The sequence below is a fragment of the Pelobates fuscus genome, chromosome 2 (assembly GCF_036172605.1).
Source record: "Pelobates fuscus isolate aPelFus1 chromosome 2, aPelFus1.pri, whole genome shotgun sequence".
Lineage (NCBI taxonomy): Eukaryota > Metazoa > Chordata > Amphibia > Anura > Pelobatidae > Pelobates > Pelobates fuscus.
This window is the reverse complement of record NC_086318.1, coordinates 430,938,155-430,951,062: the sequence shown is the minus strand read 5'-3', so window position 1 is coordinate 430,951,062 and position 12,908 is coordinate 430,938,155. Positions and strand designations below refer to the sequence as shown.

Below are 12,908 nucleotides of genomic sequence, written 5' to 3'. Positions count from 1 at the left end.
AAGGGAACTGAGCTTGGACACCTCATACCGGGCACTGTGGTGGTGCACTGTCCAGCCAGAGACGTGGAGGGCAGAGGGCATCCAGCCAGAGGGGGAGAACTACACGAGCCCTGGCCTGTTGTGGAAAGCCTTAGTGGAGGATGTCGACTTCGGCAGTCCAGCAGAGTCACGGTACTGGGCTATCTTTCATTACCGAGGTGAGATGATACAGGGCCCGAGATCTATTGGACTGGGACAAGACCTCCGCCGTTTCGCTGCCATGGAACGAGAGCTGGAGATGGACTATGTAGAACTATTAAATTCCTGCCAGCCGCAGAGCAGGGACGCAGACCGGGAAAACTGGGTGGCAGACCCAGACCTGCTAGCCTACAGCTGGGAAAAGGTGGCTGAGGTACCCCCTGCTTCACTACCAGCTGCAGAAGTTGGGGACCTCATAGACTGGTCCTGGAGAGACCCACAGATGGCAGGTGAAGATGGGACCGAGATCTCTCTACCGGCCCTACAGGGATGCTGGGCAGTTGGCCCAGATCCCCAGCGGCAGTCTACGGTTCAGGGAGAGGAGCCTGTTATTACCTCTCCCCAGCGGCAGCACAGCTCACCAAGGGGAGACAGTAAGCCCCTCACCAGCGCAGATGGGACTGTGGTCTCTGCGCCCTGCCTACAGGGAGTACAGAGGGTCAGCCCTGATCCCCAGCGGCAGTCTACAGTGCAGGGAGAGGCGCCTGATACCCCCTCTCCCCACCGACAACCTAACCCACCAAGGGGAGACAGAAAACCCCTCACCAGCGCAGATGGGACCGTGGTCTCTGCGCCCAAGTTACAGGGAGCTGAAGGGGCCATCCTCCCTCCCCAGCGGCAGTGTGATTTGTTGGGAATTGGGAGCCCAGTCTCCATTCCCCAGCGGCAGTGTGAATCACAGGGAATTGGGAGCCCAGTCTCCATTCCCCAGCGGCAGGCTGAGTTACAGGGGGCAGAGGTAGTTGGTCCTTCCCCCCAGCAGCAGAGTGATATGCCGGGAAGGCAGTGTGAAGTGCAGGGAGAGGAGAGCAGCGTCCTCCCTCCCCAGCGGAAGGCTGAGTTACAGGGGGCAGAGGTAGTTGGTCCTACCCCCCAGCAGCAGCATGATTGTTTGGGAATAGAGAGCCCAGTCTCTATTCCCCAGCAGCAGGACACTGAATTGGGAGGAGAGACAGTCGGTCTCCCTCCACAAAGACTGAAAGTAGGCATGGGAGAGGAGATTGTTACCACCTCTCCCCAGCGACGGATCATCGATGGGCAGAGTGTTCTAATGGGAGAGGAGCTGGTTACCACCTCTCCCCAGCGACAGCTTAATGTACCAGGGGGAGACTGTAAGCCCCACACCTGTGCAGATGGGACCGTGGTCTCTGCACTTCCAGCACAGGGGGTAGGGACGGTCGGTCCTGCCCCCCCACAACAGGGCTGTTTAGCCAAAGGGGAGACAGTCTGTCTCCAGCAGCAGAGCTGTGTAACTAAAGGGGAGACAGTCGGTCTCCAGCAGCAGAGCTGTGTAACTCAAGGGGAGACAGTCGGTCTCCAGCAGCAGAGCTGCGCAGCTAAAGGGGAGGCAGTCGGTCTCCAGCAAGGCTCCAACCAGACTACTCCCGGGGTAGTGCTGGCACCAGGGCAGAGTACCGCTGGGCTCTGCCCACTCAGCAACCCACCAAAACAGCCTACCAGTCCCCCACACAGCCATGGTGAGGCACCTGGACCTGGACAAGTTTTTCTCTTACTCAGGTGTAGTAACCATTTATTGTGGGTGGGCTGTACTGCTGTTTCTGTTTTGTGGGTGGGCTGCTGGACTAACAAGGGCACTGACCGGCAAGAGGTCAGGTACCCTGTTAGTCTGTTTGGAAAAGGGGAGAAATGTGGCGAAACCAACCTCGCCACCGGGCCCTGGAGAAGCCTGTTTGCTAGCCTCCTACCTGCTGACTATGGCCCCTGGGTTATTTGGGGCATATTGTACTGTATATTGCTGCTACTGGCCCTTTTAACAGCATCTATGGACATATTGGGACTTTTGGGACTACTGTCCCTTTAAGACTGTGATACATATTCTAGTGTACTGCCTGTAATATTATATGTGTATTAAGTTTAACCTGGGATATGTATGCAGCATTCATCTGATTGTTCGGTAGAATCACTCCATTTATTATATTGAGTGAAACTACCGAACAACCAGACCACCCAGGAATAAGTGTGCCTCCAATTACAGTTTGCAACAATGTTGCAAACGGGTAATTGGCAATCCGTGTAATGTATTCTTTGTCCTCTGGGTGGCCGCCATTCGGGAAACAAACACGTGGCGGCGGCCATCTTAAACTACCGAACAGCGGTGTTTTGCCGTCGAGTGTCTGGAACTAAAATCGGACACTTGACTAGGCAAACACCGCTGAGACCTCCATACTTCCAGAAATTCGTATGGAAACTACCGAATGACCCGCCGTTCGGTAGAAAGAACCCCATAAACAAGGGAATTCATTCAAACCCTCTCCAGGCTCTATAACACAGGCAATTCGCCTGTTTTCATTCCCTTGTTTGTGACCGACCGCAGGGCCAAAATGCATGGAACTGTTTTCGGATACTTTACCCATGCGGTCGGTCAAATCTTTGGAACCCCATATCTCACGAACCATTCATCCGAATTACTTGAATTTTGGATATGTTGTCCCCCTGAATAAGGGCTATCCAGCGATGCTGGATTTAAAGGTGTACCCCCGGGTTTTGGGGTACATCCAGAACTTGGCTGAAAAAGTGTACCGGATAATTGAGTTTAATGTTATCTGAGGGGAGGGGATGTGTGGGCTGAACCATGTATGTGATTGGTTATTTTATGCCTCCCCCTGGGTGTGGCCTGTATGTGGATTAGTGTAATAAAAGCCAGGCTGGATGAGCCAGTCCAGAGTTCCTGTTTTAACCTCAAAGTGATGTGTCGTCTCATTATTGGGGGAAGGATTTATTGTATGCTGTTCCAGTTGACTGCTAGGGGTACAAGCCTATTCATATGGTTCCTATTCAAATACAGCATTCATACGCTTGGGAGAATTTAAAGGTTTCTTGGATTCGGTGATTATGGTGTCTGCCAGAGTGCTTGGAGTCCTCAGGAAGCACTAGGAGCATCCTTTAACGGAGGTACCAAGTCGGGGTGCCAGGTGATCCGTTACAGTAACTATGGCACTATTAAGGGAAATGTGTTTGTTTTTTAATAATCCCTGGTGGAAAATAATGAATCCTCCACCATGGATTATTAAAAAAAAAAACACATTGTGTCGGGGGGCCGGGCTTAACATGCGGCAGGGGCGGGGTCAAATTGTGGTACTTTTGTCCCTGGCCCACCATGTGCCCCCCCTAAAAATGAATCCTAGAGACACCACTGCTGGAGAGATACATGTTTGCCACCCCTGGTGTAGATCTAATTTGGAAAATTCTTTTGATTGGAACTTTTTTTAGTTTTGCCAGAATATTGAGAATATTCAGAATATTGTAAGCAACGCAACTACTACAGCTCAGTGAATGATTACAGATCAAGTTCATCCAGCCGGATGCCCTGAGCCAACTATCACTGTTCAGTTTGGATGAATATGACATTAATAAGTGTTAAATGTTCATTGTCGATGAGGTGCAGGGCTTTAGATATTGGAAAAGCTTGAAAACACACACTGAGGTACGGCCACAAACATCCACAGGAACATTCTGGGGTATAGCGCCATCTGTTGGTTGAACACTGTAATTGAAGCACACTTATACATAGAGACTTTGTATCTAGTCTACCATGTATTCTACTCTATAGTTGTTGCTACAGGGGCCTCTCTACAGGTAGTGGAGTGGGCCAGAGGGTAATGGTGTTTTTTTTTTTTAATTATGCATTTTATTTATCAATATATTTATATATTTTTACTCAATGCAGCTGCCTGGTATAAAAAGAAAGGTAACTAGTATATTGTTCCGCAACGTAACTGTCTGAAGGGCGTGCTTGGGAACAGAATTTTGCTGCATGCCCCTCTGTCTGTTAGATAGCATGAAGCATTTGGACTGAACAGCTGGCTGTGTTTCTCGCAATGCTTTCGTTGACAGCCTCACCAATCTGTTAGTGTACGGGGGTTAGCTTCTGGCATTAAACCCCATTTGTTTCTGGAAGTGCGTGACACCCCTCTATATAAATTGGTTTATTTGAATGTGTTTCACCAGAAAAAATAATATACATTTAAAATGATAGGATACACTTTTCAAGTGATTTTATAATTCAAAAATGATTTAAATATTTTAATATATGTTTTGATGTATTGGTAATTTTTATAAATGTGATATATTTTTAATATTTAAAAAAAATGTAATGGCTTGCTCAAAAATAATACATTAAAGGACCACTATAGTCACCTAAATTACTTTAGCTAAATAAAGCAGTTTTAGTGTATAGATCATTCCCCTGCAATTTCACTGCTCAATTCACTGTCATTTAGGAGTTAAATCACTTTGTTTCTGTTTATGCAGCCCTAGCCACACCTCCCCTGGCTATGATTGACAGAGCCTGCATGAAAAAAAAAAACTGGTTTCACTTTCAAACAGATGTAATTTACCTTAAATAATTGTATCTCAATCTCTAAATTGAATTTAAATCACATACAGGAGGCTCTTGCAGGGTCTAGCAAGCTATTAACATAGCAGGGGATAAGAAAATCTTAATTAAACAGAACTTGCAATAAAGAAAGCCTAAATAGTGCTCTCTTTACAGGAAGTGTTTATGGAAGGCTGTGCAAGTCACATGCAGGGAGGTGTAACTAGGGTTCATAAACAAATGGATTTAACTCCTAAATGGCAGAGGATTGAGCAGTGAGGCTGCAGGGGCATGTCCTATACACCAAAACTGCTTTATTAAGCTAAAGTTGTTCAGATGACTATAGTGTCCCTTTAACCCCTTAAGGACCAAACTTCTGGAATGAAAGGGAATCGTGACATGTCACACATGTCATGTGTCCTTAAGGGGTTAAGGCCATTAAACAAGGGGTGTCCAAAAGGTAGATACTCAGATGTTTTAAAACTACAACTTCCATGATGCTTTGTCATACTAAAGCATTCTAAAGACATGCAAAGCCTCATGGGAGTTGTAGTTCTACATCCATATCTGGGATCTACCTTTTGTGCCGTCATGCCATAAAACATACAGGATAAGTAAATGTTAACAGTTGTTACAGGTATGGTTGGAGATTCAGGTCTATTTATTTATATTTGACTACGTTTTTCATGTTTTATATATATTTTACATGATGTTTGAACCTTCACATGCTGTCTGGACCTTGATGTCTGGTGTCCATGTTTGCTCCCTGGTTTTCTCATGTTTAAATCCCTTCACTTTAGCAGTGCCTACCCTTTCTGCCTACAGGCTATTCCATATCCCCACCTCTCTCGTTACACTTCTTACCAGTATAATGCCATAGCTTGATTACATATTATGAACAGATGTTGTTCCCTATCCCGTTGCTGAGTAAAATTTGAAGCAAAATAAATGTATAGAACAATATATAGCTGCACAGGTGTGCCTTTAATGTGCAAAAACGCTTTCTCTGCTTTTTTACTACATCCGCCGATAGTTAATTTCCCATGCAAATGGAACAGAAGGTGCATATGTAATGAGAAAACGCTCATTTTCATCCACTTCACAAGTCTAGGTTTTTGGCATCTTTTTCAGTTTTGCACGGCTGGTTTCATCCTCCAGACATATGTTGCATAAATTGTAAGAGTTTCAGTAAACCTAATTCCACTCCATTGTATCTTAATACATATATCTGCCTGCTTAATGATAAAGTAGTTACATTGCATTTGTAATTTATACCATTAAGAAGTGTAACATAACTTTATGTGGACACAATTATCTCACAGATTAAAGGAACACCGTCCCAATGACGTGGTCTCGATGCCATTTCCCCTTTAAGCCTGCCATTGAAAACATATCAGTTCTGCAGTAACGTAATGCTTCTTTTGCAGAGTTATCTTGCCTCTAGTAGCTGTCAGTATGAGAGCCACTCGAGGCTCTGCCATAGAAGAAAGTAAAATTCTGCTCTTTTAGTCAGATGGTCTCAGAGAGACTATTTGATTGGCGTAGTGCCAGCCGTGCTCTATTTCCTTCCTTTGGTTGATATTTTGAAGCAGTGTACAAACTGAGCCGTGTCGGCTCTTGTACATTGCAAAAGAGGTAAAGGAAACAGCAGTATTTTATAGTCATTTTTGATAAAGCTTTCTCTCTATGTTTTTTAACAACATAACTTTTAATTTTAAACGCGGACATATGTGTATCTGTTGGTAGAATGTTTCATTTTGTCAGTAGGGAACAGGACAGAACTGGGAACAGAAAGCAGCCCTGGGAAAAATTAATCTAGTCCTATAATTAATCATCACATAGTGTGTTTTTTTTTTTTTAGATTTATGTACTTTGGGAGCTGTTATATTGTCACTTATCTGCAGCCCCTCGCTTGCAAATATCTATTGGTGTGGCATCGTTGCGGCAAATATATATATACATAAAAAAAAACCATTTTCCACGTGAATGAATCACACCAGTTCACTGACACACACCGACAATCTCACTGGCACTCACACACAAACATATTGCTGACAAGCTCACTGACACACACATACAATCTCACTGGCACTTAAACACTTACTTATTGAAGACATGCTCACTGACACACATCAACAATCTCACTGGCACTCACACACAAACTTATTGCAAACAAGCTCACTGGCACATACCGACAATGTCATTGGCACTCACACACAAAGTTATTGCAGACATGCTTACTGACACACACAGACAATCTACCTAGCACTCTGTTACGCTACTAGGGGTGATTTGGGTTGGAACTCAACTGCAGCTTGTAAACTCCCTAATTACATTAGTGAAGAAATGGAGAATCCTTAAAGGGAAACTCCAGTGCCAGGAAAACGATCCGTTTTCCTGGCACTGGAGGGTCCCTCTCCCTCCCACCCCCCAATCCCCGGTTACTGAAGGGGTGAAAACCCCTTCAGTGACTTACCTGAGGCAGCGGCAATGTCCCTCGCCGCTGTCTCCTCCTCCACGACACTCCTCCTTGTGATTGTGTCGGCCGGTGGGCGAGACTGATCCCGCCCACCGGCCGAGGAGACCTAATGCGCGTGCGCGGAAATGCCGCGCATGCGCATTACGTCTCCCCATAGGAAAGCATTGAAAAATTATTTCAATGCTTTCCTATGGGGTTTTGAGCGACGCTGGAGGTCCTCACACAGGTTTCCTGTGCTAGAACCCAGGAAGTGACCTCTAGTGGCTGTCTAGTAGACAGCCACTAGAGGTGGAGTTAACCCTGCAATGTAATTATTGCAGTTTATGAAAAACTGCAATAATTACACTTGCAGGGTTAAGGGTAGTGGGAGTTGGCACCCAGACCACTCCAATGAGCAGAAGTGGTCTGGGTGCCTGGAGTGTCCCTTTAAGTATCAATACTGTAGCTTTAAGAAAAGAGAGATCCACTGGTAACTTGATTCAACCAAAGTTTTAATAAGTGTTAAACTTAAATGAATTGCATTTAGGCAATAATCCAATAAGAACCTCACAGGTTCAGAAACATTATCATAGGTGCACAGACATTCTGAAACTTTGGTTCAAAACTAAATTAGTGATAATGTTAATGATACCCAGCTAGTCAGTATTTGTAAGGAAGCTGCTGGTATTTTTTTCAGAATGTAAATATTATCAGCTTCATTTAATAGACTGAAAAGGAGTTTATTTTGGCTTTTACAACGAAATTACTCCAAAACTGCTATTTATGAACCCCTTAAGGACGGAGGCAATTGTCCAAGTTCTAAACGAAAACGCAACCTTGAATTTGACTGTCTGTTCAACCATAATTTACCTCTTTCATATTAAGTGTACCCACACTTATTATATATCATTTTATTCAAGAGAAATAGAGCTTTCATTGCACATCCAATATTCACATATGAAACATAATTTAATATGAATGATGCCCTCAGGTTTCATGGCAGTTTTGAAAGTTACAGGTCAAACATGGGCCTCTCCCATCTTGGTTTGCAGAGTCTATGCTGCCTTAGAGACCATATGGCTGCACAGGAATGATATGTAACCCCATCATGGCATACCATTTGCAAAAGTAGTCAGCCCAAGGTATGTTGAGCATTCTTCACCCATCATATCATTGTCATTATTCATTTTACTACTCGGAAACACTCATGTTAGAGTTCAGCGATGTCTCACGAGTACAACAACCAATCCAAGTCATGTAATGACGTTGTCATCATGATCACATGATTCTGATTTTCTGGACTGGCAGCAGGAGGACTGCCTCGGTTGTCAGGTAGTCACCCGTATCAGGTAAGAGGTAAGCGTAATTTGTGAGGATTATTGGGGGCCACACTGGCACCAATGTTAAAGGACCACTATAGGCACCCAGACCACTTCAGCTTAATGAAGTGGTCTGGGTGCCTGGTCCAGCTAGGGTTAACCCTTTTTTTTATAAACATAGCAGTTTCAGAGAAACTGCTTTGTTTACACTGAGGGTTAATTCAGCCTCTAGTGGCTGTCTCATAGACAGCCGCTAGAGGCGCTTGCGTGCTTCTCACTGTGAAAATCACAGTGAGAAGACGCCAGCGTCCATAGGAAAGCATTTACAATGAACCTCCTGCCGCGCATGCGCATTCAGCCGATGACGTCGCTAGGAAGGAGGAGAGGAGAAGGAAAGCTCCCCGCCCGGCGCTGGAGAAAGGTAAGATTTTAACCCCTTCCTCTCTCCAGAGCCCGGCGGGAGGGGGACCCTGAGGGTGGGGGCACCCTCAGGGCACTATAGTGCAAGGAAAACGAGTATGTTTTCCTGGCACTATAGTGGTCCTTTAAAACATGTCATTATGTCATAATGTCGTTAAAGCCCATGCCGTTCAAAGACATAATAAAAGTCCTAACAGCGTGAATGGGCTAATTGTTATGACTTTGTGTAACGACAGTCTTTTCCTTATTTTTTTTTTTTTTACTTTTTTATAACTGTAACCGTAGAGTCACTGTTTCCAGCTATAATTGACAGGTTTATGCACTATTTTCCTGGCTTTGTGATTTCTTAGTATTTAAGCTACAGAAATAAATCTATTGGCTGAGCTTAGTTATGATTGGCAGCCATCCTGCAGTGCGTGATGGTTATATATATATATATATATATATATATTTGGGAGTCTAGCCAACTCCTTGGTTTTGCACCCCTCCCTGTCACAGGTTTAGCCTTGACCTGCAGAGAGCCCAGATGGATTTTTTTTCCCCAAGTGGGTTGATCTGATAAGAGCAGACATTAGGCTGTTAGAGTAGGACCTGCCAAAGATGGGGTACATTGACGTTGTGGCAGGTTTATGCAATGTATGGTCCTATACTGTAACTAAACCCCCATTATTTTTGCCTAAACTAGCTGTTTTTTAAAAAAAAAAAAAAAAATCTGTCAACATTGAAGTTGCTGTTTAGTGGATAAGTGAGTGCGCTGGATCTTGTGTATTGTATAAATTGGCCCCCAGCAGCCTCCCATTTATGCATGTTCAGGTGAGTGCGGCCCCCTGATGATTGTAAATATCATGCATCTTTAAAATGCATTCCTGGAGCCTTTCTTAACTCCTCTTCTTCAAGGCTGTCGTTCGGTATCATGGAGCACATTGAGCCATGTAGGATCCTGAGATGAAAGATTTTATAGTCGTTTTACAGTCAGACCCCAAGGGAGAAACCAGACCCTTAACAGAGAAATTATATTCTACATCAGAGCAAACTGATCATCATTTTATGAAAACAACGTGTAAGATGGTCCAATTTATATAGTGTGTGCAAATTCAAAGTGCATGAATTGGAAACCGTACTGTAAAATGTAGTACCCAGAGCCAGACGTTTATCTGAGCTGTAGATTTGTTTAAAAAATCAGCTCTATTGGCTTAATTTTCGCAGTTCAGTTTTTTTAATTCATTGCAACTGGGTGTTTACTGAATAAACACCTTTTTTGATTACTGTGTTTCTGCATTCCAGAACTTTGAAAAAGCAAAGTACGTAACTGGAATTGTATGGCATGTAAAAAAGAGGGCATTTGTTATACTTTTATCTACATATCTCATCATTGTTTTGTTTAATAAAATGGGACACGGAACCCGTGAAGGGCATATCAATTCTGAACTTGTCTGATTATAATACGGCTATGGGCACGAGTTTACACTTTACGAGAGAAAATGGACAGTATGTACTGATGTCCCTGGCTTCATTTTGTGCTCAATTATTGAACTAGTAAAAAAATCGAGATGGGAAAAATGTAAATAAATAAAAAGTAAACATTTTTTTCTTTTTAAATTAATTCCCTGTTTTTCCTTTTATGAACTACATGATTCATGTAACTGACCGTGGCAGATGAAAATTGGACTCTATAAAATCTTATTTCCATTTTAATGAGTTTAGTCTTTCAGGGCTGCTGGACACCTAGTTTGCGCTGGAGACCCTTGTGTCAATAAACACGGTTGACTTATCAGTAGCAGTAATGTTTCAGACAGCGTTTATAGGAAGCAATGGAATGTGCCTCCTGAGAGGTACCTGTAGTTACAGTTATCTGTAAAATGCAACTGGAAGAAAGCGTGCGTGACACACAAAATTCCTAATCTCAGTCTTTTCCCTGTCACTCTACAGAAATACCAAGCGCACGGCTGAAGTATGGATGGACGAGTTTAAAAACCATTACTATGCAGCAAGGCCGGCGGCTCAAGGGAGGCCATATGGAGAGTACGTATTCCCTCCTGCAGAGTGAATGGAAAATCAGTTTGTGAATTCTTGGAGTTAATGTGGTCAATCACCTGAGGTTAACGTATGGCACAATACTGCCCACAGTAACATATTTACAGATTGTATTTACGTTTTGTAACACAAACACATGACATGGAAACAGACTGTCACATTGTGTCAGGAAGAAGTGTGCGTGGATACATGTTTAAATGCGCCTGTTGTATAGGAAGCAATCGCTCAGCGTTTAGGCAGCCCTGGGCAGCCATCCTCTGAGCAGTATGTCATCCTGCTGTGCATGCGCAGTGGGCTGTCCCTTCACAGGTGGGCATGCACAGTTGAAAAATGATTTTGTAGCTGCCACGCCTATTCATTGACCCTGCTCCTCCCTCTGCTAGTACAGTATCTACAGATATCCCTTAAAGCTACTGTTGGCAGTCTATCAACCCTAGCTCACATTTTAAAATACACTTTGGGTTATTCACTAACCCCAAACATCGATCTTATGCTCATTAGATTGATCCAAGAAAAATCTATCTATACACTGTGTTAGCAGTTTTGCTAGCAAATGTATAGATTAGGAGAAAAACCTATTTAAAAATAGATTAGTCAGGCACGGCCGGGTTAAAATAGGGGCCGATGGAGCTGCAGCTCCAGGCCCATGCCTATGGAATAGCCCCATTTAAAAAATAATATATATATATATTTATATATATATATTTATATATATTTTTTACACTACTCTTCACATGTTGGTGTAAGGAAACAAAACTGGTGAGGACTGGATGATAATGAAATTAGTTAAGGTAAAGCTGCTAGTAAGACAGTAAGGAGAGGAGTGGACAAATGAGTGTTAGGGGACAGTCCTTAGAAAGGGTGGAGCGAGTGCATTATTAGACGCATTTATGCCAAGTTCAGGGTGCTGTCTGCATAGTATTTCCTTAGTTGGCCAGTCTGCCAATCATGCGTTCACGCCAGGCTGACCATCTAATTCTTCCAGCAGATTTTGTGGGCAGTTCTGGTTACGTGATTCGCATCAGTAGCCCACCTTTTTACGCCCACCACTGACTGCCCACCAAAATCCTGCTTCATCAGACACTGCTTTTAGTGGGTGTGAATTTACTTGAAAGATGAAAGTAAGACATTAGTACAGGGTATGTGTTTTCTTAAAGCTATATTCTGTGAGTTTCCCCCCAGCACCACCAGATACATGACATTTGGGTGGTATGACTGTTTTAGTGTTTTCTGTCGATACGATTCTATAATTAGGCCTATCATCATTGTCAGCACCTGGCCCAATGGGCTCTCAATATGGCCTTGTAGTCAGGTTAGTCCCACCGAGACATTGACTAACAAGGGTGAGCAGAAAAGACTACCCACAGGAGGTCCTAATGTTCTCCTAAGCATAGCAACCTTAGCACATGCTCTATGGGTGCTGTGATAACTCCCTAACCAGAACTTCTAATGCTGACTATGGAGTAAAGTAACAGAGTGATGTGAAGTCACAAAGCTTGCAATGGTGGAACGCAGGACAGGGGAGTCAATCTCTATATTTTAGATGACATACATCATGTATCTTTGTTATATATGGTGTATTCAATGTATATCTCAGCAATTTTAGGTCATTTCATTTCTTCACAACAAGTTCCCTTTAGAAAGTCTAGAAATGGAGAGAACTGACAAGAGAATTGCACATTCTACGGTAAAATAACTGAACCGTAAAAATTTGTCAGCTTAGGTATTCTCCAGTTTGCCTGTTTTTTTACTAACAGATGCAGTTCCCTTGTCTATTATCTACAACTTCTGGTTTACTGAATAAATTCATGATCGAAAGTTGCTGAGAGTAGGGAACGTTAACATATAATTAATTTCTCCGATTTTTATTTTTCTGCAGTGCAGATGTTAATGCATTCTAGGATGTCTATCCTATCCCAAGTCTTACCTTCCTGCTGTACTATTAAACGCAGTCAAAGAAAATGATTTTGGCATTTTAATCAGTAGACAGGCTATTCCCATTTTACTCCATTACGTGATTTAATTGCACAAATTGCTTCAAGGTAATGTAATAAGGCAGAATGCCCGTACTCATAAATTAGGCAGAGGGGCCAATTAGCCATGA

The 12,908-nt window shown here is 43.4% G+C and overlaps 1 protein-coding gene across 2 annotated transcripts in view; it reads left to right on the top strand.

The window, feature by feature from the left end:
- GALNT14 (polypeptide N-acetylgalactosaminyltransferase 14) overlaps window positions 1-12,908 on the top strand; it is a 555,349-nt gene that overhangs the window by 520,141 nt on the left and 22,300 nt on the right. For both annotated transcript variants that reach the window (XM_063444081.1, XM_063444080.1), the window contains exon 11: window positions 10,700-10,792. In XM_063444081.1, the coding sequence (XP_063300151.1) occupies window positions 10,700-10,792 (93 nt within the window). The remainder of the gene's footprint in view (window positions 1-10,699; window positions 10,793-12,908) is intronic.